General features: G+C 43.8%; 1 protein-coding gene and 1 pseudogene across 1 annotated transcript; both read left to right on the forward strand.

Annotated features, from left to right (window-relative positions):
• Window positions 1–1754: 1754 nt before the first annotated feature.
• LOC149360191 (uncharacterized) lies at window positions 1755–24906 on the forward strand. The gene is made up of 5 exons (XM_089567801.1): window positions 1755–1874; window positions 15556–15704; window positions 18892–18959; window positions 23520–23603; window positions 24746–24906. Exons 1-5 carry the CDS (start codon window positions 1755–1757, stop codon window positions 24904–24906), a joined length of 582 nt encoding a protein of 193 aa, XP_089423927.1.
• LOC149360192 (uncharacterized) lies at window positions 13308–14576 on the forward strand (annotated as a pseudogene).
• Window positions 24907–25782: the final 876 nt, after the last annotated feature.

Below are 25782 nucleotides of genomic sequence, written 5' to 3' on the forward strand. Positions count from 1 at the left end.
CCCCCAATGAGCGGAAAAAACTGATCCGCAACAGCAGAAAGATAGAAACTGTTCAAAAGGACCGTTCTACAGCTTTCTCGTTCATGATGATGATGTCCTCAGGATTAATGGCACGACCCACGGCGGAAGATTGGCCAGGGGTCTCACCGCCTAACTTCGTTGTCTTCGAAGTTGGTTTATTGTTTTCTACTACTTGTGCAATTAAGCAGAATAAAAAATAGCATTACTTGCTCCATACACTGACAAGCGACATTGGTCGAGTCTTAGACTCCTTCGCCATATTTTAAAACCTGGCGAATGTTAACTTGAACGACCTGCGTAATACGTTCAATTGGAAATAGTCTTTACTGCTCCGTCGGCCACTTCAGAAGCTACGTGACACGCAGTGCCGGGTTTCTTTCAGCCAGAGCCACCCATCTAAAAGGAAACACCTACGCAATATTGCATGAGCTGGTAACTGCTGCTATAGAATTTATGCAATTCCAAGAAGTTTCTGTGCTTTTCAGAGTGCGCGTTAAGGTTCGGAACCACAATGGTGACTCTCGAGACTCAGCAACAACCATCAGTAAACTTTCAGAGATAATATTCTAGCTCCCGACTGAATTTCTGTTCCGGACAAAAATAAACACACTGGCAGAAAAGTGCACTGAGATGTCCCACAAAAATAATGCAAAAAATCAAGTTTGCAGCGGCGATATAGTGGTTATGGTATCCAGCTGAGGTTTTGCACAGTACTAGTGGAAGTTAATTTAACCTATTTTGTCTATTCATGCTTTCAAGTGCATCTCAGGTATTCAGTTATTCCTGCCCTGCTTTTCTCTCCCAGCACTCGTCCTCATATGACACGTTTCTTTAAATTCCATGTCTCTTCTTGTGCTAACTAAAACATGTACACCGTCGACATGACCGCCACATATTCTATTCGTCCGTCTAGGTCTCTATTGCAAATTACACTTTCAACCTTTTTTTTGCCGCCGCGGTGGCTCAGCGGTTATGGTGCTCGGCTGCTGACCCAAAAGACGCGGGTTCGATCCCGGCCACGGCGGCTAGATTTTCTTTGGAGGAGAAATTCTAGAGCCCCGTGTACTGTGCGATGTCAGTGCACGTTAAAGAACCCCAGGTGGTCGAAATTTCCGGAGCCCTCCACTACGGCGTCTCTCATAGCCTTAGTCGCTTTGGGACGTTAAACCCCATAAAACCAAAACCAAACTTTCAACCTTTGTGACTGGAACCACCTGCTAGATCTCCGTGAAGGACAAATTTCGAGAACCTATTACACGTGCATGTGTAGTGCATATGCACTGCTGTGACAGGGCTAGTCGAACATATTGCTCTTTCATCTGGTGCAGCCTCTCTGCGTGCAATTTATCGACTTGTTTTCAGGTCTTGCGAAAAGCAGTAACATGCGGTCGCCCTTGAATGCAGAGACACTACGAGGGTTTCACATTTGAAGGTCAATTTATTTTTTCCTTTGGTTTAAATTCTAGATTACAGAATAACAAGAACATTAAATGTACTGTGAGCGCTAGACATCGTTTTCTCCCCTGACAATTGTGTTGCCCCTATGTATGTATTTTTCCATACTAACAGCTGGCTAGCATTCCACCGCCAATTGTATTAGCAGGGAACGGAGACAGAGGGTGTAATAAAATGATAAAATACCCTGTGTGTTCACGTGGGATTCGCATAACTCGTACAGGTATAAAAGACGCTGGAAAGAGGATGCATGCCGCTGGTGACATTCTAAATTAAGGATGATGCGTCCTCTTTTCTTTTATGGCGTGGCTATGGCCATGTATTTTTTCCTCATGGTAGCTGAAAGTGCGGACAGCGGACCGGACAAGCTGCAGAATGAAGTTCCTGACTTTGGAGAGGTGAGTTACATTCCCTTTAACTTCAGAGTAATGAAACTTGCGGCTTAATGCGAAAATAGGTTTATGGGAGTTTAACGACCCAAAGCGACTCCGGCTATGAGGGACGCCGTAGTGAAGGCCTCCGGATATTTCAACCACTTGGGGCTCTTTAATGTGCACTGACATCGCACAGCACACGGGTCTCTAGAATTTCACCTCCATCGAAATTTAACCGCCGCGGCCGGAATCGAACCCGGGTCATTCGGGTGAGCAGCCGAGCGCCATAACGACTTATCTACCATGGCGGCGTCAATGTAAAAATACGTTAAGATTTCACAGTAAGGGGAAGAAAGCTTTGGCTTTTACCGAACATGCCTAGCGGGCCCTTTTCAATCTACTTTTATACCATCCAAATAAACTTTGATTACGAAGTCGAGGGATAGACGAAATCTCGTCTGTCCCCGCAGGGAAGCGTCTGCAGCATGCAGACGTTGGTGAGTGGCGACACCACGGGGTTAACCCGAGCATCCGCAGGGACATCCCCGCAGGGGGGATGATGGTGAACAATGCGTCACCACGGACCCGAGCATCCGCGCTTAGCCGTGCGTGGCATCGCCGTGTCCGGGGAAAAGGGGATCCTGGTGATTGAGCCGATGCCGAGCGTTTGGACCCTTAAGGCCCCTCGGCGGAGGCAACACACCACTTTGGACCCAGCTTCCTGTAGACGGCACCTCCGGCCTGACCCGACCGGGGGAAATCGGCAGTCGCCTTTTCCTATCCTCCCCTCTATCTTTCACTTTCCTATCTCTTTCTTCCAACTCTCCTGTCTCTTCCTCTCTTATTCGTTTGTTCCTCTTTTTCCTGGCGGCGAGGGTTAACCGTGTGTGACCAACTACCCTGAGTTGAGTCATATTAGGTTATAGTTAAGGTGTACAGCTGGCGTGGGCAGGACTTGCTCGCAAGTTCCTGTCGCGTCACCTTGTTGGACTCCATGGTGGGTGGCTGGCACCATGACCGAAAAACATCAATTTTTTATGGCTCCCCCACTTTCCAAACTTGATCGCTCTCTCAAGAGAGGGCGGAACGAAGCAGAACAGTTTTTTCAAAAAAGAAAAGTCAGTTTTCCTAAGTACCATGTGATTCATAGTGAAGTACAAGATAAGCAAGCTAGAATCCTGTCCCCATTCCTAGTGTGAAAGTGTTTGACAGAAGCCTTGGGCATTGGCTACAAGGTATCTAAAATGGCCAGCGGTGACTTACTGCTCCAACTGCGTGACAACGTCCAACACTCAAAACTCGTAAACATTGTATCTGTTGGGGATATTCCTGTCTCCGTGACGTTACACCGATCTCTGAACACCGTCCGAGGTGTTATATCCGAAAATGACTTTGTCCACATCACTGAAAAAGAGATGCTCGAAGGCCTGAGTGACCATGACGTGATAGATGTTCACAGAATCAAGATCCGGAAGGATAATAAGGAAATAGACACAAAACACATGATCATGACGTTCAACACCAGCACACTGCCCGACACAGTCGAAGTAGGATATCTAAAAGTTAACGTAAGACCATACATTCCCAACCCTCGCCGATGTTTCAACTGCCAAAGGTTCGGTCACGGCTCACAAAGTTGCCGCGGCCGGAAAACGTGCGCGAAATGCGCCTCGAAGGATCATTCTGATCAATGTGACGCAGCCCCGCACTGCGCAAACTGTGAAGGTGACCATGCCGCGTACTCCAGGGCGTGTCCGTCCTGGAAAAAAGAAAAGGAGATAATCACTATAAAGACAAGGGAAAACATTTCATTTAAAGAAGCGAGAAGGCGTTTTGACTCACCAACTCATTCTCCTTCACAACAAAACAAAACTTCGCCGATGTGGTGCGTGGGCGCGGCGCACCACACCAGGCTTCGGCACCCGTCCAGGTCACACGCAGTGAGCCTGTGGCGGTGCCATCCGCGCCCCAAGGCAGAGCAGCTAACGCTGCTCCGCCAACTGCAAGTCAGGCTGCGCAGACCCCCGGGTCGGCGGGCCTCAAGACCTCTTCCCACAGGTCGAGGTCAAACTCGAACGCGAACGTGCCTCCTGCACGGTCGTCCAGCGCCTCCGCAGAGGCGATGGACACGGCCCCGGGCAGCCCCGCGCCGTCCACGTCGGACGGTCGGCGGAGCTCTCTGGATCGATCAAAAAAAGACAGGCCTCGAGTCACGGGGCCAACAACAACTTGATCTACCTTTCCACCCTATACGATCACAAAAATGAACAAGGGTGGGGAAAACCTCAGGTTGCTTGAGCCAACGTTTCGACAAGGGGACTTGTCTTCGTCTGGGCAAAGCGTTCATCATTGGCAGGGATTAAATAGGGCCTTCGCTCCGAGGAGGAAGGCCCCGGGGGTGGGGAAGGAAAGGGGTGTGAGAGGGGATGCATGTCAGGAAGGGGAGGGAGGTGAACCTTGATTCGTTAAGCTGCAAACGTGGAAAAACTTATATCCGGGGGGTGTGTAATGAACAAAGGCTTTGAAGGGGCTGCGACGGGGGGAGGCGCTGTAGGACCTGAAAAACTCAGATAAGAGGATTAGTCAGCGTGGTACAGGGAAATGAGAAGAAGGCAAACAACATAGGCTGGCACTGGAAGGAGGGGCATTTCCAAGGAAGGACAAGGCAGGGGGGGGGAACGGCTCGAGTTCAGAGAAAGCCAAAAAGGTGGGGCGGAGGGGGTAACAGGAATGTCATGGTTTCCGAGAACTGATAGTAGGGGATTAGGAGAAAAAAAAAGAAAAAAAAGGGGGTGAGTCACAGGGAGACGGTGAGAAGGCCGGAAATGTGGTGGAAGATATGACGTGGGAAGGGTGCAAAGAGCGATAGTATACTCAGAAGTACTTGTATTTGGCCGTGTTGGTTCATAACATTTTTAACGAGTATGAATAATTTTAACGAGTATGAACTTCACAGAGATATCACAGAATTTGCGCGAAGATTGCGAATTAAGGAATTCTTTGCCGAAAAAACGAACACCCCAATTACTAACCTAGCTCTTTCCTGTAACACGTGGTCAACACGTGCTCACCCTACTGAAGTAACCAGCCTTAATCCCATCCCTCTTAAAGCCGAAAGCACATGGACGCCGGAAGCGCAGCATAGTCCCGAATTAGACTTGTACATTAAATCTGTCTCGAAAGAAATTATAGACCAAACAAAGCAAGCTCGAAAACGCAGAAACGTCACCCCAACAGAACAGGCTACTCTGAACCACTTAGCTTCTAGAACCGATATAGTCATTAAGCCTGCAGACAAAGGAGGTAGCATAGTTATCCTGCCGGCCGAAAAATACAAAAAAGAAGCTTTAGGCAACTCAACAACCCTTGTCATTATAGGAAATTAGATTCAGATCCCACTTCAGAGTTCTGCAAATTGATTCTGAAAAAACTGGCAAACTTATTATCACGGGAACTAATCACGCAGTCCGACTACCACTTCTTAAATCCGCTAAACAAACAGGCAGGACGCTTTTACCTACTTCCCAAAATCCATAAGGTTTCCGCAGAAGACTTGTTTACCGCAGATATCCCCGGCAGACCTATCGTTTCAAACAATAACACGCCCACAGAGAACTTATCAATTTTCCTGAACAACTATCTTGCAGATATTCCTATCCACCTCCCTTCCTTTGTCGAGGATACACCGCACTTTCTCCGCATAATAGAGTCTCTGAATCACGCTTCCATTATCTCAGCAGATAGCATACTTGTCACACTTGACGTCGCCGCTTTGTACACAAATATTCCCATAAATGAAGGTATCGACGCACTCTCCAAAATTCTAACTCAAAGTCCTCACCCGCACGAAACTGAAGTGTACCTCACGCTACTTGAATTGGTACTAACACTCAACTACTTTGAATTCGATTCTTCTTACTACCTTCAAGTATTTGGAACAAGCATGGGCACTCCCTTCGCACCCACTTACGCGAACATTTTTATGGGGCTACTAGAATCTCAACTTTTAAATTCATTTCTAAAAAAACCATTTATATACCTGCGTTACATAGACGACATTTTCATGATATGGGAGCATGGGGCTGAAACCCTAAAGACATTCGTCACACATTTCAATTCATGCCACTCTAGCATTAAATTCACCTTCAACTCCTCGAAAACGCAAGTCAATTTCCTTGACACCACTGTCCGTTTTGAAAATAGCAAGCTCAAAACCACACTTTACAGGAAGCCCACTGACCGACAACAATACTTAGATTTCACTAGCCATTATCCAAGACACTGCAAACAAGGTATATTCGTAGGACAAGCAACGAGACTAAGAAGAATATGTAGCGACGACGACGACTACCTGAAACACCTACACTCGCTAAAAAACACACTAATCACCAGAAACCATCCACAAGCAACCCTCAATAATGCGTTCCAACGAGCAAACACTTTGAAACGAGATGTAGTTCTTAAAAAACGAACAAAAGCTAACAGTCAACGACCTCCTGCACTTATAACGAAATACTCAAACGCGCTTCCAAACATAAACAATATCCTGTGGAAATACCACCCCATTTTAACTGGTAACGACCGTCTCAAGAAAATATTTCCCGACGCACCAAGGGTAACATACAAACGCAACACAAACCTGAAGGACATCCTGGTGCATGCTAGGCTCGGTAAGAAACCACCACCGACAGTAACTTCATGCTCTCGACCAAGATGCAAGACATGCAAACATTTACAAAGGGACACTACGGTTAAAAGTACGGCAAACGATTTCAGTTTCGATATAAAGACTAGTTTTGACTGCACATCGTCCAATATTATCTACATGCTCCAGTGCTCCTTCTGCCAGAAACAATATATCGGGGAAACCGGGCAAACAATGAGTGCCAGATTAAACGGGCACCGGGCTGACACAACACGGAATGAACAGAAGGCAGTGTCGACCCATTTTAATCAACGCCATGACAAATTCGACGAACTCAAATTGTTCATTCTTGAGTCAGGCTTCAAATCGACTAGGGACAGAAAATACAGAGAAGCATTCCTAATCCATAAATTTAAAACACTGCAACCAACAGGGATTAACATGTCTAGAGGAAACCTGGAATCTCTCAGGTACATTCCAGGGTTAGCATAATTTTAAATTAACAAATGTCTTGCACGTGCTCAGACCATTTCCTAGAACCTCGCATAAGTATATTATCTTTTCAGGAGGACACAGGGGCGGGATGGGGGACACAGGCGTGGAGGTAGACAGGGACAAGGGCTTGTCCCTGTCTGCTTCTATGTCCGTGTCTTTTGTTGCGCCCCTGTGTCCTCCTGAGAAGTTATGAACCAACACGGCCAAATACAAGTACTTCTGGGTATACTATCGCTCTTTGCACCCTTCCCACGTCATATCTTCCACCACATTTCCGGCCTTCTCACCGTCTCCCTGTGACTCACCCCCTTTTTTTTTCTTTTTTTTTCCTAATCCCCTACTATCAGTTCTCGGAAACCATGACATTCCTGTTATCCCCTCCGCCCCACCTTTTTGGCTTTCTCTGAACTCGAGCCGTCCCCCCCCCCCCCCCCCCCTGCCTTGTCCTTCATTGGAAATGCCCCTCCTTCCAGTGCCAGCCTATGTTGTTTGCCTTCTTCTCATTTCCCTGTACCACGCTGACTAATCCTCTTATCTGAGTTTTTCAGGTCCTACAGCGCCTCCCCGCGTCGCAGCCCCTTCAAAGCCTTTGTTCATTACACAACCCCGGATACAAGTTTTTCCACTATTGCAGCTTAACGAATCAAGGTTCACCTCCCTCCCCTTCCTGACACGCATCCCCTCTCACACCACTTTCCTTCCCCCCTCCCGGGGCCTTCCTCCTCGGAGCGAAGGCCCTATTTAATCCCTGCCAGTGATGAACGCTTTGCCCAGACGAAGACAAGTCCCCTTGTCGAAACGTTGGCTCAAGCAACCTGAGGTTTTCCCCACCCTTGTTCATTTTTGTGATCGCAAAGGACCATCAACCACACCCTCTCTCTACCATGATTTCCACCCTATAGAAACACAAAAGTAAGACGGCTTTCATAATACAATGCAACTGTAGAGGACTTTTAAACAATTACAGTGACATAAAAGACATACTAGGAGCACATGCTCCTGTCGCCTTATGTCTACAAGAAACAAATTTAGGTCCCCAAAAAAATAACTTTCTGAAGAATTACACTATTTTCCGCCGCGATCGGGAACAGGCGAACAGACTATCGGGAGGCGTAGCCATCATAGTGAAAAGCGGCGTCCCGGCTCGAGAGCTTAAACTAAAAACAAGACTTGAAGCTGTCGCAGCCACTCTGGTTGCCCATAAAACCATCACAGTGTGCTCACTATATATCGATCCGCACTTTAATTTAACACTACATGACTTAGAGGATCTTTTAGAGCAGCTACCAGAGCCATACCTGGTAGTTGGAGATTTTAATGCACATTCATATTTTTGGGGCAGTGAGAAAACTGACGCTAGAGGCTATCTCGTAGAGGATTTTATTTTATGCAATGACGTCTGTTTACTCGACTCTAATAAACCTACATACTGCTCCCCAACCTCGGGGAAAATGAGTGTTTTAGATTTGTCTTTTAGTTCACCGTCTGTTTTTAACGATTTTAACTGGAGTGTTTTAGACAATCCATATGGAAGTGATCATCTCCCTGTCGTAATAAGTCTTTCATCCTCGCTAACAGTTATTCCCACAAAACCACGGTGTTGGAAGCTAAATTTAGCTGACTGGCAACTTTTTACAGCACAAGCTACATTAGAGAAAATAGTTTTAGAAAATGTTGACATCAATGAGATAAACGAAAAATTCACGAATTGCATCTTAGCTGCCGCACATTTAGCTATTCCTCAATCCTCTGGAATAGTAAAACAAAATCACAAATACTGGCACACAAAAGAATGTAAAGATGAAAAAAAGAAACAAAACAAAGCCTGGGGCATTTTTCGGAGATATCAAACACATGAGAATCTCGTAGACTTTAAAAAAGCAAGAGCAAAAGCACGATACATCAGACGCAACGCAGAAAGGGCATCATGGCCACAGTACATATCCTCGATAAACAGCTCAATAAAATCCAAAAAAATGTGGGAGCAGGTGCGGGAATTCACTGGAAATTTTACTCCTTTCACATTTCCAATGCTAACAACACCCGGTACTCAAACAACATTAGATGAGCAGGCCAACATATTGGGTGAGCATTTTGCTATAGTATCAAGCTCAGCCAACTACACACACTCCTTTCAAAAGCACAAAACAATAGTAGAAAAACAAAAACTTCCCTTCAGAACATGCATACATGAAGACTACAATCAGCTTATTACAATGCAGGAACTAAACACAGTACTAACATCCGGTAAAAAGACAGCACCAGGCCCAGACAATATACATTATGCCATGCTCGCTCACCTCTCTGAGACTGCCATAGAGGCTCTCCTAAAATTTTTCAATAAAATATGGATCAGTGGAGAAATCCCCCAAGCATGGAGAGAAGCAATCATAGTACCCTTTCTAAAACCTGGCAAACCACCAACTAGTCCCACCAGTTACAGGCCAATAGCGCTCACTAACTGTATAGCAAAATCATTCGAAAGCATTCTAAACATCAGACTAACCTTCACACTTCAGTCCCGGCAACTTTTAGATATACACCAATGCGGGTTTAAAAAGACATGTTCCACAACCGATCACCTTGTACGCTTTGAGAACACAGTCCGGGAAGCGTTCATCCACAAGCAACACTGTATCGGGGTCTTCTTCGATCTGGAGAAGGCTTACGATACCACGTGGAGGTTCGGTATCCTCCGTGACCTAGCGGACCTAGGTATCCGCGGCAGGATGCTGAGCTGTTTGAACGACTTCCTAACCAACCGCACGTTCCGAGTCCGCCTAGGCGCAACCTTCTCCAACACTTTTTTTTATTCAAGAAACTGGCGTACCCCAGGGGTGCATCCTCAGCACGACCTTATTCATCATCAAAATGAACTCCATAGGAAAAGTAATACCAAAATCCATAATGTACTCAGTTTACGTAGATGACCTCCAAATAGCATGCACGTCTTCCAGCATACCTACCTGTGAGCGACAGATACAAATAACAATAAATAAGCTGGCCACCTGGGCAGATAGAAACGGATTTAGATTTTCTCCTCAGAAAACAGTAGCGGTTCTGTTCTCTTTGAGACGAGGCCTACAGGCCGACCCCACACTATATCTAAACCAGACCCCATTACCTGTCAAACAAGGGCATAAATTTCTAGGAGTAACTTTCGATAAAAAGCTCACTTTCTTGCCACATATAAATAGCTTAAAGAAAAAAGGTTCCCAGGCCCTCAATATACTGAAACTACTGTCAAGAAAACGCTGGGGGTCTGATAGGGCATGCCTGTTACATATATATCGTTCTCTGGTTGGCTCTAAGTTAGACTATGGGTCCATCGTATATGGCTCAGCAAGACCATCCTACATAAAACGACTCGATCCTATCCACAATCTTGGTTTAAGGTTGTCTTCCGGTGCTTACAGAACTTCACCAATAGCAAGTCTGTATGTGGAAACGAATGAACCTTCCTTAGAAGATCGAAGAGTTGCACTAACTTGTACATACAACCTCAAAATCCTTTCTCAGCCCAAACATCTCTGTTACCCAATTGTGACGAAATGCCCATCCCGAATACTCTTCAATAACAAGCCTCACGCGATTAAGCCGTTGCTCTTGAGCTTCGAAGAAAAATGCCAAGCTCTGAACATACTAAACGAAATTAAAAATATTGCCCCAAGACACGAAGCGCTACCACCGTGGTACTCTCTCCCCACAGTGTGTGACGTCACACTAACACGCTTCAGTAAAACCTGTACGCCACACGACCATATAATACAAGAATATCTAGCACTACAAGAAAAATACAGAAATTACACTGCATTTTATACTGACGGGTCAAAAACTCATGCTCATGTAGGAAGCGCAGTAATACAAGGAAAAAATGAAAACGCAGTACGACTGCCCTCATGTGCTACAGTTTTCACCGTGGAGTGTTATGCTATTAGTGTTGCGGTACAGAAAATAACAAATGAAAACATCAAAAACAGCATCATTTATACAGATTCACTGAGCGTCCTTACAGCATTAAACTCCAAAAATGCCACAGAGCCACTGATTGGAAGCATCATACACAATATAGTAAAGGTCACAACACGAAAACATGTTATAAAATTCTGCTGGGTTCCCAGTCACATTGGCATTAGGGACAATGAGAGAGCCGACATGTGTGCTGCACAAACCAGAACCATGGAAATAAAACATGTGAATTTGCCTCCTAAAGATTACATGAAGTTATTGCATAGCAGACTAAGAGCCAAGTGGCAAGCTTCTTGGGAAAATGAAGGACACAACAATCTGCATACCATAAAGCCCATTTTAAAAGAATGGAAATCATGCCGCCATAAAGAACGTTTTATCGAAGTAATTTTATGTCGTTTACGCATAGGTCACACACACATCACCCATAACTTCTTATTAACAAAAAAAGACAAACCTGTGTGTGAAATGTGTGGTGAGGAGCTCACAGTAAATCACATTTTAATTTCTTGTTCACATCTCGAAGAACGTAGAAAAAGATTTTTTACGGTATTTTACAATGAACACATTCCATTTCATCCCGCATTGCTTTTAGGCGAGCAAACACTTGTCGAATTTTCACTTGTTTGTAAGTTTCTAAAGAAAGCCAATGTTTTAAATCTATTATAATGTAACCTCTGTACACTTGACATAACATCATCTAACCTTGTGTTTGGCGCATGATAGCCCTAGTTGCTTATGCGCCATAAAACCCCATATAACTAACTAACTAACTAAATCTCGTCTGGTGGGGCAGATATTAACTCATAAATATGAACTTCGGCCAAAAGGAAAAACAAGAAACAAAAAACGACGTTCCCGCTCCGTACTTATATACATTTGCGAAAGCTGTACGAATATGTGGAATTAGAATATGTGAAATGCCTCTCCTAACACATACACTAAAAATAACACTCCTCGAACGATGAGGAACTTCCTTTGGCCGAAAACATCGGCTAACATCAATAAGTAGCCAAAAAATCATTGAAATGATGTATTCAACATCTTGTTACTTAAGAGCAAAGAAAAATTGTGATACTGCAACTGGCTATCAACTACATTGAGCGCTGTTTTTTAAATTTTCTTTTCCCTATGCAGTTAAGAATATCGGACTCAAAACATGCACTTCAGGTTAGATGAAGTTTGACAAATTGCCTATTTATAAACTTATCTCATTGTGCGCAGTATCATCACTGAGAATCGTGTTAACTGTTGCTATGTCATAAAACACACAAGCCGTACCTGTTTACGATGCATTTCAACTGCGAGTGACATAATTATTTTTATAAACGTTCAATGTGGGAGAACCAGCTCGATATTTCAAACATATGGTTATGAAATTCAATGTTTCGAGCGCAATTAAATAATTAACAGCAATACCTGGGCTTACCATCAGTGTCCACGGCCTGCAGTATCGCTATGTAAGAATGACACTATTATCGAAAATTAAAAAGTTTATTATATAATTAGTGATTTATTCATCCAGTTCAATGAGGTGCACTGTGTGCGTTTTGCTGTACAATGCACACGCACGCACAGCACCGACATACCACTCTGAATTTTTGAAACAAGAATAGCAAACGTTGGAAAAAAAATACATCTAGCGAAGTGCGAAAGCATATCGCTATCAGAAAATGCGTGCAATATTTTTCTGCATCCTTTCCACCCTAAGGACGCAAGTTATTTTAGGCACGAATGATAATTCCTCGCTCTAACTGCTTTCGATAATACTGCGATAAAAAATAGCGAGGGCAAGAGACAAATTTTTATAACCAAATATAAATATAAAAAGAATGCTTTGCATACAGATTGGGAGTTCGAAATTAAACTCTAATCATTCTGAACAAAACAAATGCTATTCCTCCACGAAGGGCGTTTTTTATGCCTATGTTTGTGACCCGGAGGATGAATGTTTATATTACTACTATCCAGTCATGGGCAGTATCGAAGATACATGTACCTTCGATACTATCTTTCGATACATTTTGTGTATCGGTATTAGGTATCGCGTGCTGAAAACCAGAGTATCGGAGTATCGGTATCGAAAATACATTTTTAGTGTATCGTGTATTTTACGATACTCGATAAAAAAAAAAAGCTGTAAAAGCCCTCGCTCAGGCGGTAATACAAGACGGGGGGCCGCACCATCGCTACTTTTTAGCCAACTCCCAAGCTTCCACTTCTGGATCAGCGTTTCTGCGCCGTCCGACTGTCCGCCGTCCCATTTGAATGCGACTGCTCGCACGTGTTCCCAGTTTGCGGTATACGCCAGTAGCCCTCGCCGCGTTACGCACAGATAAGCAGCAGCTATGGCTGACGAACTTCGATGTGCCATCACGGAGGGAAAATATTTCACTGTCATGTCATCTGATGAGGACAAAGTCAAGGCCATGTGCTCATTTTGTAAAACAACAATCAGCGGTGCCTGCTCCTCGACTTCGAATTTCAAGCTTCAGCTTAAGGTAGTACGTAAACTTTCATAGCTTACGTTTTTAACGCCTTAATATTTGAGATTTTAACTGTCACTTACGGGATGAAACTAGGCGCTGGACATTTCGGCTAATCGAGAAAAGAAACGATAAAATTACGTCAAAATACGTTGTTTGAAATTTTGTTTTAGCCGATGAGGTCGCTACTTTTTTCATGCAGATACAACTTGCTGGAAGATAAGTACGAGTTGCACTTGAGTCAAAGCTGACTATTACGTAAACAAGCCTGGCCCGGGATCAAAGTTCTTTATACGACAGCATCAAACACCTTCTTCGATCGAAGGACAAGCTTCGAGACCTATGCAACACTCTCAAGCTGCAAGTATTCCAAGAAATGGGCTTCGCCTCTCTGCTTGAGTACTGCGATGTCTTGCAGCGCATCGCCTCTGCTTTGACACGCCTCCAAGCTGAAGCTGACTGCTTCTTCGGAGAACTGCTCCCAACTCTTCTTCGAATGGAATCAAACCTTCACGAGAAAGCTGCTGCATACTATGTTTATTGCAAGCCACTTTTCGATGCAGTAAGGAATGGATTCTCCCGCTTGTTCGACCATTTTTTGAAAATGAAACCGAGTGCAAAAGAGGCCACAGTTGCTGCTAGCTGTTCTACACCCCTATTTCAAGTTCAACGTTTTTTCAAGTTGTGGTGGTTGCGAGCAGAAATGAAAGACTTCCGCCGTCATGCTCAGAAGCTTACAGAAGAAGCTGTTGTCGACTATGTCAGCACAGCACTAGCCCGCATTCTTCCGCACGCGAGGCTGTGGGATCATCGGCACCAGCAGCAACAAATGCGTCAGCTGACGCATTCTTTTCATTTGAAGAGACAAGCGGTATAACCAGCCGTAGCTCTCAGGAGGCGTTAGTGAAGCTTCAGTTTCTCAATTATTTACAAGATCCTCGAGTTGATGTGGATACGCTTCATTCTTATCCACTGATAAGAGGCACCTTCGTCAAGTATAACACTGCGCCGTGCTCGTCTGCTCTTGTAGAGGGGCTTTTTTCATTTGCCTCCCTTATAGCGCGCCCACATCGCGGGGCTCTTCCGGACCGGTGGTTCGAGCAAATGTTGTTACTTATGACCTTCAAGTAAACGTAACGAATACGTTTTGCCTAATAAAAACGTTCAGCCATTTTACTTGTTGTTTTCATTCTAGCTCTTCAAGAATAGTTTTCAGCTTCAGAAGTTTGTTATCGCAGTACTGGCAAACTAACTGTTCGGTTCCCAAGCGCACGAAGCTTGCATCATTTAGTTTGATCAAAGGATCGGGTAAGTACTCTATAGTATCGAACCCAAAAGAGAAAACGTTTCAGGTTTATTCATATAGCCAAGTGCTGACAGATTGATTCGTAAGAGGAACTTTGGGTTAAATGATTTTTCGCTAGGCTGCTTACGGAAGCGATCGCTTCAAGATATATATGGCTTTAGCCCAAATTAACGTTATAACAAGGCCAACTGCGCAGACAGCCGAGCTTCAACACATCCATGCGGTCGGATTCGTTTATAAGTCCTTTCAGGAAAAGTGATCTATAGAAATACACTAAAGATCCCCTAAGTTCGCCAATTATATTACCGGCATTATTAGACAGTGATTTCAGTTATGTAAACTTCGTTAGGCGTAACATAACCTGTATTATATTTGATATTTTAGTGATGTATCGAAGTATCGACGATACAGTATCGAGTATCTGTATCGAAAATCGATTTCGGTTCTGTATCTTGTATCGGTATCGGAGATACAATTTTCGAAGGTATCGAGTATCGTATCGAAGATACTATTTTGAAGTATCTTGCCCAGCCCTGCTACTATCTCCTGCGGAAAACTCATGATTACGAAAAAAACTATTGACACTTTTATTGTCGAAAAAGTTTAATGATTACTTTCGAATTTCGACAATAGAGGTACTTACATCCTCAAACTTAAAAACTAATGATATCTAGCAATAGGTGCAGCTTCTCTGTGAGTGCAATGCGGTAAATCTTGCCAATAAGCAAACTCCTCTAGGCGTGTTTCTCTTACCAGAGGTGCGTGTTTGAAGCTCGCATCAATACGTAGCGATTTCCCGCACAGGTCGTGGCATTGTTCAAAGACAGCATTGCCTTAATGGACATTGACAATGACAGCATCCTCGACTGCCTGACGGCAAGAAGAATACAGTACGACCCAAAGCAATGGAGCGCCACTTACCTTTGGAATGTGGCCGGCAGCAGCGGCGAAAGGTAAAGCAATGCCGGCATCTCTTATATGCTTCTGGCGTCCAAACGCTTAAGCTTTGCATTGGAAAGCTTATGTAATTATTTTTTAAAACACGAGAAAAGCACTTCACTTCGTTTTCCTGTCTACTGGGAAAACAGCTGCATGCTTGCCTTAAAAAGAAGTCTGGAAGCTGGGGTATACTACCCCTGCGCATTCTTTGTAGCTAAATGTAAATATGCTTCAACTTATACTCTCGTCGATCGTACATAGCGAAAGTCGGTTCACTAACGGCGGCTGCTTGGAGTGTGTAGCTATTATATGGGCCATGCGCACCCTTCCCGAAGTAATTGTAGCTTGATCAGTTATTAATATGAGAACAGTAGGAATAACTCTGTACACTAGCAAAGCTTGAGATTTCAACGTTATCGTGACGTTGCTTATCAACACCGTGCACATGCCACCAATTACTACGCATTAGTAATGATTGGGCAAGGTATATACCAGATTCCTGAAGTGGAGAGGCAAAGTCGCTATGACCAGCTAGGTGACGTTTACTTGGAAAGCAATTCTCCTGTCGACGAAGCCTACAGCTATGAGGAGGAGACTTATTGAAACTGATGTTATCTGCTCTTGGCAATGGTACTAAACAAGCGCTTTCCCTGTTTGATACCGATTCTCAACTAATATTGCTGTCAGGGGTCAGTGCACAATTTACGTTTTCTTAGCTGAGCTATTACCTCGAGTTTGTAAACAATATTGATTAGAAACCATAAGCAACTTGATCGTTTCCATACGATGAAGTGCTTTGACTAGCACTTGAAATATACCAGGTAAGATGAAGACTTTTTTACGCCCTGTGGGTATAAAATATGTAACGAGCTGATACTTTGCGCAGTAAGATTTTGAAATCATGCATGAAAGATGAAGCACTGGCTCTAACTGGTCAAAGTGCGTAAATATGCTCTTGGTGCGATGAAAGGTTTGCCATTTTAAGATGAAAGCACATCATCGGTAAAGATATGCCCACAATTTTTGTATTACTAGTCAAAAGATAAAGACAGCAGTGGATGCATTCTTTCAAGAAAAAAACATATAAGATATCGACATGTAGAGTAGCTGGGATGGGCGCAGGGCACCAATGGAGGAAATACTTCATGCATGAGAAAACTTTCAGATTTGTTTTGCTAACAAAAGTGAAGGCATCAAAGGAGCGGTTATAAAGGCAGAATTGAACGGAACAACCGGGGACGGAAGTTGCGAGTAAGCGCCACCACTGGCCCAAATACATCACTGCGTCACCAGCGTTACCAAATGGTTCAAGAATGGTGCATTCAGTTCGAGCGTTAGGGGCGTTCCTCTGGAAGCGGCAGCTCTGCCAACCTTGTTCTTGGTGTGAGATGCAGCACACATGATGACTTGACGAGATGGCGTGCTTCTCGGCGCTTGCTGTTACTCTGATAAATCGCCAGTAAGCCGCATTTCTTTTTCAATTTTATCAGTATATCGCTTCTGCTGGTTGCCGGAGCGTTGCTTCGAGTAACGAGCTGAAGGTCTGGGACATCGTTGCGGGAAATTATCGGATTACCGCCACTCTTGCGGAAATGGACACGGAAAAAAAAGTACCGCCGCGAGCGACGTTTTTTTAGGCGCTGGCTCGTCCTGGGCCCTTCTGTCGCCAACAGTACAGTGGTGAGCAGCCTTGTCTAGAGCGCTTGAGCAGTGCGCACTTGGTAACAAAAACCGAAATTAGAGAGCAGCCCCTCATTACAGGGCAAAATTTTCGTGCTTGCTTTGTTTACGAGGCTATCTGGCGCTACTTCCGTGCAAGCGTTGCAGCTGGACCCTAGAGGCTGCCACAAAATCTGGATTTGTTTGCAAGGAAGTGCACCGCCCGAGCGCTCTAGACAAGGCTGCTCACCACTGTACCTAGTGCGCTAAGCTTAAATACAAGGTAGTGCTTTTGCGGACGACAACCAAGACGGATATAATGCTGATTTGTACACAGTATCTGGACACCTAGCTCTGAGGCATGTTGGGATCTGTGTCAGTATTGGTAATTCATTATGGACAACTGACAGCAACAGCATGTAAAATTGTTTCCGTAGTGGGAGGAAACTTTGCACCTTGTTAATATATTTAATGTGCCTTCAATAGGGTATAAAAATATGTGCGTTGCTTTATTTTAGGGTGGACGATTCCAGTTTACAATTACGACCATAAAAATTTCCGCTAAAAATGGTGACATAGTTGCTTCTTCGCAATGTGTCGCCTTTGTTTTTTTTTTGTGGTGAGTTGGTTGGTTGGTGGCGACTTAGAGAAGAATGAAACGGAAAGTGCACGGGCCTGCCAATTGGCTCAAGCCGAGCCACCACCGCTTGCACGTGCAGATAGAAGACAGTTGAAAGATATTAAAGCAAGATGAGGGTACAAAAAGTAACTACGAGTGGAACAATCTAAAAATAACATAGTTTTCTAGTATGACCGTAAAAATAACAAAGTGAGCTATGGTACTGTGAAACAAGAAGATTATTCTTGGAGTACCGGTAGCAAAGCCGGTGATAGCCAAGACGCTGCGCCCTGTTTTGTATGCTGTACGTACAACACAAAACCTAGAATGTATACTCCAACATCATGAGGAATTGATCACCACTCTTAGCACGCGATTAAGAACTATAGTTTGCCGCACATTTGGACAGTCGACAGTACAAAGGTCTCCTCAACCATATCGAGGTTTCTGCGATTATTCCTGCTAGTTTATCATTGTGCATGTCAAGTCCAATTTTTCTATCATCGTGCCTTATTTTTGGCAGCAAATACCGTCATGCAGCGCTCTTCATTGCAGGCAGATTCAAAATTTATCATCCTGAGCCTCCAATAGTACTGTTTTTACCCGTTTGTTGCATTGTAATTTCAGGGTCTGTCGACACGTCTTAAATAATTACTATTTATAGTAATTGCAAGGATATCAATCTTTCTGAAAATAACAGCTACCGGTTTCTTTATGGGCGATGCAGTGTTGCAAGTGTTACACCAACCGAGTTAAAAATGTCTTGAACCCGACAAGGACACGCCACCTCTCCCTTTCGAAGTATGTTTATGAGAAATGCCTACATATAATCGACCTGAAGTGTTAATAACCACACTTAACTTGAACTGCGTGATAAGTGGGTAAAATGGTAAATATTTTTAATGACATGTTTTCTTTTGCAGAATGCACTTTCCAGTTTACCTCCATGCTGGAGACACACCTGACACCTTCAATATTACTACGAGCATAAGTAAGTAAATTTTGCCATAAAATTTATTCCGCAGATTTCTTAGGCCATATTCACTGATTGTCGCCTGCACTAGCAAATAGTTATTAACATTCAGCCTTTGAATTCCTCTGGATATCCCCAACAACACATCACGAACTAAGATAAGCCTTTCTTGGCTCATGAGTGGCGTGAAGGGAAGTTGCACACAGTGGCTGTTCACAGAAATGTCCAGAGTTGTATGACAATGGTGATAATAAGACAAGAAAATTGGGGCTTAGGGTGGAATTGGACCCGGACACCGGTGTACGAGAAGGGGACGCTGCCACCCAATCATGGCACTTTCTTTTCTTCAACATGGTATTTAGTACACGAGCTTATAAATGCGCAGAATATAAACTGCAAGGATAAGAATTTGGTTTCGGATGTGTTGCACAGGATGCTAAATAAAGAGTTTGTTTAAATTCCTACAGTGCTCGTTAACTTGCGGCTCCTCAATCTGATTACGAACCACATGACCTAATTTTGCTGATTGGACTTCATAGCGTGAGGAAAACGCGCTTGCTGGACCGTAACACTGAACCTCTTGTTTCACCCAGAAACCCCTTCAGAAACCACATTCTACCCGACTGGTTTCCGTTGTTGATCTTTTCCTCCCTTTTAGCTGCGTTGTTTTCTGTCAAGCTGGTGTAGTGCGGTCACTAGCTGTGTGCTTAGTAAATACTCCGCCACGACATTTCGACGTTTGAAGTTGAATAAAGGCGCCTCTAGTGAACGCACACTTCTTAAAAACGTATCTTCGAGATATGAACTGAAGCCTGCATGAGTAGCTATGAGCATTTGATTACAGATGTCGCAATCAAGCGGGTAATAAATTTCCTCAATTTTCGGTAAATTTCCTCCGTGCCTTGCGTGCAGTAGTAGCGCCATCATGCGCCACACGCTGAAAACCCCCTCGCAAAGTACGCCGCTAGCCCAGCAGATGGCGCAGATGGTGGACAGCCCATAGCTCTCGTATTTTCGCACGCAAGGAGACTTGAGTGCACGTCATAATTTTGTACAGCGACGCTATAGTGCTGTAGTCGATTAGATAAACATTTGAAACCTGGCCAGAAAGCACCAATTACAAGTTATTTCAGTGAACAAACGCGAGTTAGACTCGCGAGAAGTCCTTTAAAGCAGTAATTTTGAAACAAAACTGCCCAAGCTTTGGCTCAAGGGTTGCCACTAAGAAAAATACCACTGCGTGATGTAGCATTGCCAGCGACTCCCTTGAGTGCCAGCGAGGTCCTCGTTAGCTACTGAGCCGACAAGGGAAGAAAAAAGAGGGCCTCATCGTTATGACACGCACGACTTAAACCAACACTCACTGAAACCGCGGGGCAGAGGGGATGTTTTTTTTGTTGGTTTTTTTAATTTAGGGTGTTCGTCAATAGAAGGTTAATAGAGTAATTATAATACGGGTATTAATTAGAAAGCAGAAAGAAAAAGCGACCACATGCCACCGGTGGGACAAACACACACGACCTCCGAATTTCGCGGAGGCCCCTAAGGATAAGGGTGGCACTGGTGAACGCTCTCAAGGCTAGATTACGCCACATGTAAAATATCCACGAAACTAGAAGATCGGACACCCGTCGTTTTAGCTAAGTTGGTAGAGCAGCGGACGCATAATTCGGCAGTCGTCGGTTTGAATGCCATCGGCGACGTGTGGTTGTTTTTTCTTCTGCCTTCTATTTGATCGCCTTTAAAAAATTGCTCTATTATTCTCCCATTGAGGAACACGACACATTTTAAAAGATATCCCCTATGCCCCTCGCTTTCAATGTCTATAGGCTTCCGTCATGTATGTCATAACGAGCCCTTATTTCCCTTCCCTTCGCTGCTCAATCGTGACTTTGTGTCAGGGAAGGAGAGAAAATGTGTTCGTATCTTCCACTGCTGTTTCACGCAGTGTATGCATAGTTAGGTGAGGCGAGCAGCGCATAAAGGTTAAAGAAACATCACAGTTCACCTGTATTTGCTGGTAATATTATAATCATGTAATTCGTGACAAGTATTACATTGCATAATTAAAATCCAAACAAAGATAGGGTAACAAGGTGATAGATTTCTTGTGGAGGCAACTACATAAATGTCAAACAGTCCCTGAAGTGAAGTTTTCGGCGGGCCAGATCTTGGAACTGATAACGCGACAGCTTCCTCTAAAAAAAGATATTTAAGTGAAATAGCTATGAGAAGGAGATTAGTGAATTGTACTTGGCACGTAGTCTCAGATCAATAAACGCAGCTAGATATATCACATGAGCACACTATTAGAGTATTGTCTGCGCAGACTAAAACGCTTCATATAAATTTGGAACACTGTGAACTGGGATTACAAAACGCTATGATCAACAATGAGAGCTAAAAACTTGGAAGCCTTCATAACCACGCTCTCAAAGGAGAAGACGCGGCAGCATTTTGGCTGCCTGCTATAGCGTCTGTAAAGAGTGCCTATGGTTCTTGAGATTTTAAGGCCAGAAGTCCAGTTGTAACCGTTTGCAATGCCCTTAAGGATTTTTAAATGGGATTAGACTAATTCTACTGACCCCAACTTAATCCACCGACGAAACAGCCCTAATCCACCTCAATTCATTTTCTATAATTGGTCTACTCCCAAAATTTTGGGTGTCCTTTTCAAATTTTTCAGAATGGGCCAACTTCCGAATTTTGGGACTCCTTAGACTTTCAAATTTCACGGTGCCCTATGATTAGAACATTAGTGGTCTTGTGATGCTGATGACGTCACGACCTTCTCAATCGCAGTCATATATAGCTGGAACGCCTAATACTTCTACTGGCGCCTCAAACTTCTAATGGCGCAGTGGTGCAGTGGTGCAGCTTTGCGCCACTGCCCCGTCAGGCAGTCATTTTGAGCGTAGCTAAGGGTGTGGTTTGTGAGACACAGGATGCTCCTCCCGATCTCCCGTAAGACGCACGTTCAGCGCCACGGTGGGCAGATGGCAATGACACTGACTCTATTTTAATTAATTTCAATGTCTTGTGCCAAGGGAGCTTTAGCTCACAAACTGCTCGCGAGGTTGCCACGTGTCATGATGGCCGCGGTGTAACGAAGTCGTAAGCAATGTAACCTCACTAGAACATTCATTAGTTTAGCTACCATCTGACACGGTGGGCGGCTTTTAATGACCTTACGAAGCCACCTGACCTCTCTCAGCCAATCTGGAAATTTCGTGACAAAAAGCCAGAAACAATTTATAAAAGAAGAATATGACTGCTATTGCATTAATAATTTTTCAGCTGAAATCAGCGAGGAAATCTGGTATCGGCAATGCAGGTAATCTGAAGAACAGATAAGTGGTAGTCATTTAGCGGAACGGAGTGGAATGCAAGAGAAGGCCAAAGTAGCAGAGGTCGTCAGTGTAAGTATGGGAGATGAGATTGCGATGTTTGAAAGGACAGGTCGACCCCGCCAGTGACAGCTTGATCAGACCATCACGGCAGCATCAGGAAACAGCGCCTGCCTGATGCCCTTGACAGCAGTCTGTAAGAGACATCAGCGCTAATTGTGATTAGTGAGAGTGCATTTTTCCCTGCAATGAAGTCAGTAGACTACATTGAAACGACTGCTAGAATATTGCAAAATCAAATACTGCACGAATATCCTGAAGGCCGTTCCTGTGCCTCCTCCCCCCCCCCCCCCCCGCTGGCGTCGGGCATGGCTAGTTGCAGCTCACAGGCTGATGTCTGTTCGGACGCTAAAGTTCCCGGACTGATAATGATAGTCAGAAGTGCCAGCTGCGTCCCCGTTTTCTGAGCACAAAAATGGATTAATATGTTCTTTCGAAAGCACAGTCCAAATACTTGAGCAGTATCCTGAGCTTTTAAAAATAAGTATCTGACACGGGTAGTTTATAGGCTAATTTTATTAGTGTCGGATTTTTGATACAACAATTTGTAAGGCCTGATGTGCTCTCAGAGCACTTGTTCGGTACAACCGCGTTTAACATTGTCGAGTAATAAAACGATTACCAACAAGCTACAAGGAGCGCTTCGCGCACTAATAGTGTAATTTCGCAGGCGGTGCCAATCTAACGGAACTCAGCTGCAGTATCTCTGGCAGAAACCAACGCTTAAAGCATAGCGAGCAGGCGTTGCTCGCTATGCTCAAACGTTTCTTCCTAGCATGAAATAACGGAACTTAACCCGGCAACTATCCTTAAATCAGGAATATTACACGCTAACAAATCACCACTGCGAAACAATTCCCACATTCCATATTTCTATTTCTTGTATAATGTAGAGGTGGAAAAGTTCTTATTATTTATTCATCTTTTCAGTATCATTCGAGTTCGGAAAAAGCTTTAAAATGGAGTACCGTTTTGTAGCAAAGGAACATGCTACAGCAGAAATGAATTTCCATGGGCCTGAATTGCAGTCCTGAGTTCCACCGGGCTACCGCTACAACGAAGTTGCATCATTTTACAAGTGACGCGCCAGAGTCGAAAGAGAATACATCAGCCAATGGTCACATACTTCGCAAGCAACGAAACTAAAGTGGATTTATTTTTGTCATTGCAGAACCTGGCCAATATTTTATCGGCCACGCATATTACTTTGACCACAAGACCTGCACGGTAATAAATATTCCTCACCTTGGAGACCGTAAGTAACAGAACTGGACTGATATGAAATATTATTTATTTTTTGAAACCACATCTATATTGTGAGACGGGAGACAGAGCGCAGGATGGAGCGAGCTTTAATGGCACCCGCAAGTATGGCGACCAACCCTTCGAAGAAGAAGATGAGCGATGATGATGGATATGTACAGATGAAGACGAAGGTCGCATGTTGTGCTTACAATATCTAAAATGAGTTTGATGCAGTTAGCTTCGAGGGTAAAGTGTTCTGATATCGATTCATTTTGAAACTCCTTTTCACTGGCATGCGCAGAAAGTAAGGCATTAGTGAAGCGTTTCCTTTAGCAAATGCATAAAGCCCCATTATTTATTACTGAAAATTTTTCCTGGCCACGGCTAAATGTTATCACGTTCGTTCCGGCTGAAACTGACCAAGAAATTTTGCCTACCGTGATGGTCACTTATTCTGCAATAAACTAGACAGTGAACAATAAAAAAATCCTACAAATAAGGTATTCTTTGAAACTATTTAGAGAACATAAACTGTATTAGAACAGTTTAATCCGAGAAGGGTAAGTCCGAATTAAGCACCATTAGGCCGACCATACAAAAGCGTACGACAAAGTTTCTATTTCCAGCACACCCTCTGGCCTACTCGTGTGCGCTTGAATGAACAAGCCGGTAGTTTGAAGACCTCCACTGAAGTAGCGTTTTATATCCACCCGTGGGTCACCTGCTCTAGAATTCTTCACCAGGAGTTCAATTCACTGACAACCTTTTGGGTCTACCAAATATTTTATACTTAACTGATCCTTCTTCCATTGTGCCTCAGAAGCATCTTCAGCGATAAATATGATTGAAGAATTCTAGTAATCCATCTCACTCACAAAATGGAGAGGATACACGAAAAGTAACAGTGTCGACTGCATGCCGCATAGCCTAAAAAGATATAAAAGTGCCGAAATTAAGAACAAACATAATACTTTTGAACCTTTCACAGATCAGGCGCAAAAGCACAATCTCAACGCGCACCTTCTCCACAGTAACAATACAGACGCGTTGAAAAAGCTTTCAGAAAATGTGCAAATTGTCATTACCTGGCAAGTAAAAAAAATTAATGGAGATTGGAGCTTATTTTAGCTATCACCTCCCTTTTTTTTTCAGAGTGTACTTTGTGGGTCACCAAGGAATCCAAGGACTCAATACCAGATGAATGTATCGAACAATTTGCGAAATTTTGTGACAACGGCATTAACCTTCACGACAAAGACATCTGCAAGAACGTTGACGAAACAGCCTTTCCTGATTCGCCGGATGGCGCTTAAGTGAAGTATAATGTGGCGATTTCGGCTTATACGTGAGCCGCTAGTAAAACTTATTCTAGAATTGTGTCATCACCATCCTGCTGCATAACATTCCTGAAAAAATAAAAAAAAATCTACTGATAACATTACGAAGAGCTATTCCTTGTTTGGGATGGACCTCAGGATTAGTCTCAGTGTTTACTGGCCCACAGAAGATAGCTGCCATGATGACCCCTGCTCTGGATTCGCGTACGTTTCGCGCCCTAGGGCTTCTCTAGCATACGAGGAAGTGCTGAAATTTCAAAGGGCGACAAGGTTTTCTTTTAATTTATTTATTTATTTTCAACCTGCTGCCAACAACTGGAGGGGCTATTCACGAGCGCAAAAACAGACATTGGCACTTGTTTACAATTCCAGTTCTTCCTATATGTTGGAGCCAAAACAGCCAAAGTAGCTTGGAAAATACACGGAAACACAATTATCATCAATAGTAAGTGAAACGATGGACTTCCTTCCCGGAGACCTGGATGAATTTGCGTGAAATTTTCTTTGCAGTAGTACATCAAAGTGCATTTCATCCGCTCAGAAGATTGCGCAAAATACGAGAACAAAAAGGATTTATTGTTGCAGCAAAATTAGTTTAATCGTTTTGGGTAGATCTGTCGAATCTGAGAAGTGCGCTTCAAGGTTGAAGGTTCAAGGTTCGTTTATTGCATGGTTGGGGTACATGATTAAAAAAACAGTCCATAAAGTTTGAAAATCTTGAAGTTTATAAATCCGCATATGCTAGGTTAAAGTTGCTATCAAGTAGTAGATGAAAAAACTTCAAACGCCCTAGTTTCGCTCTACTTCCAAGAATTCGTAAGAACTGAAAAAGTCCAGTGAATGCAGCAGCAT

This window comes from Amblyomma mixtum, chromosome 2, assembly GCF_055824585.1.
Source record: "Amblyomma mixtum isolate Tamu chromosome 2, ASM5582458v1, whole genome shotgun sequence".
Classification (NCBI taxonomy): domain Eukaryota; kingdom Metazoa; phylum Arthropoda; class Arachnida; order Ixodida; family Ixodidae; genus Amblyomma; species Amblyomma mixtum.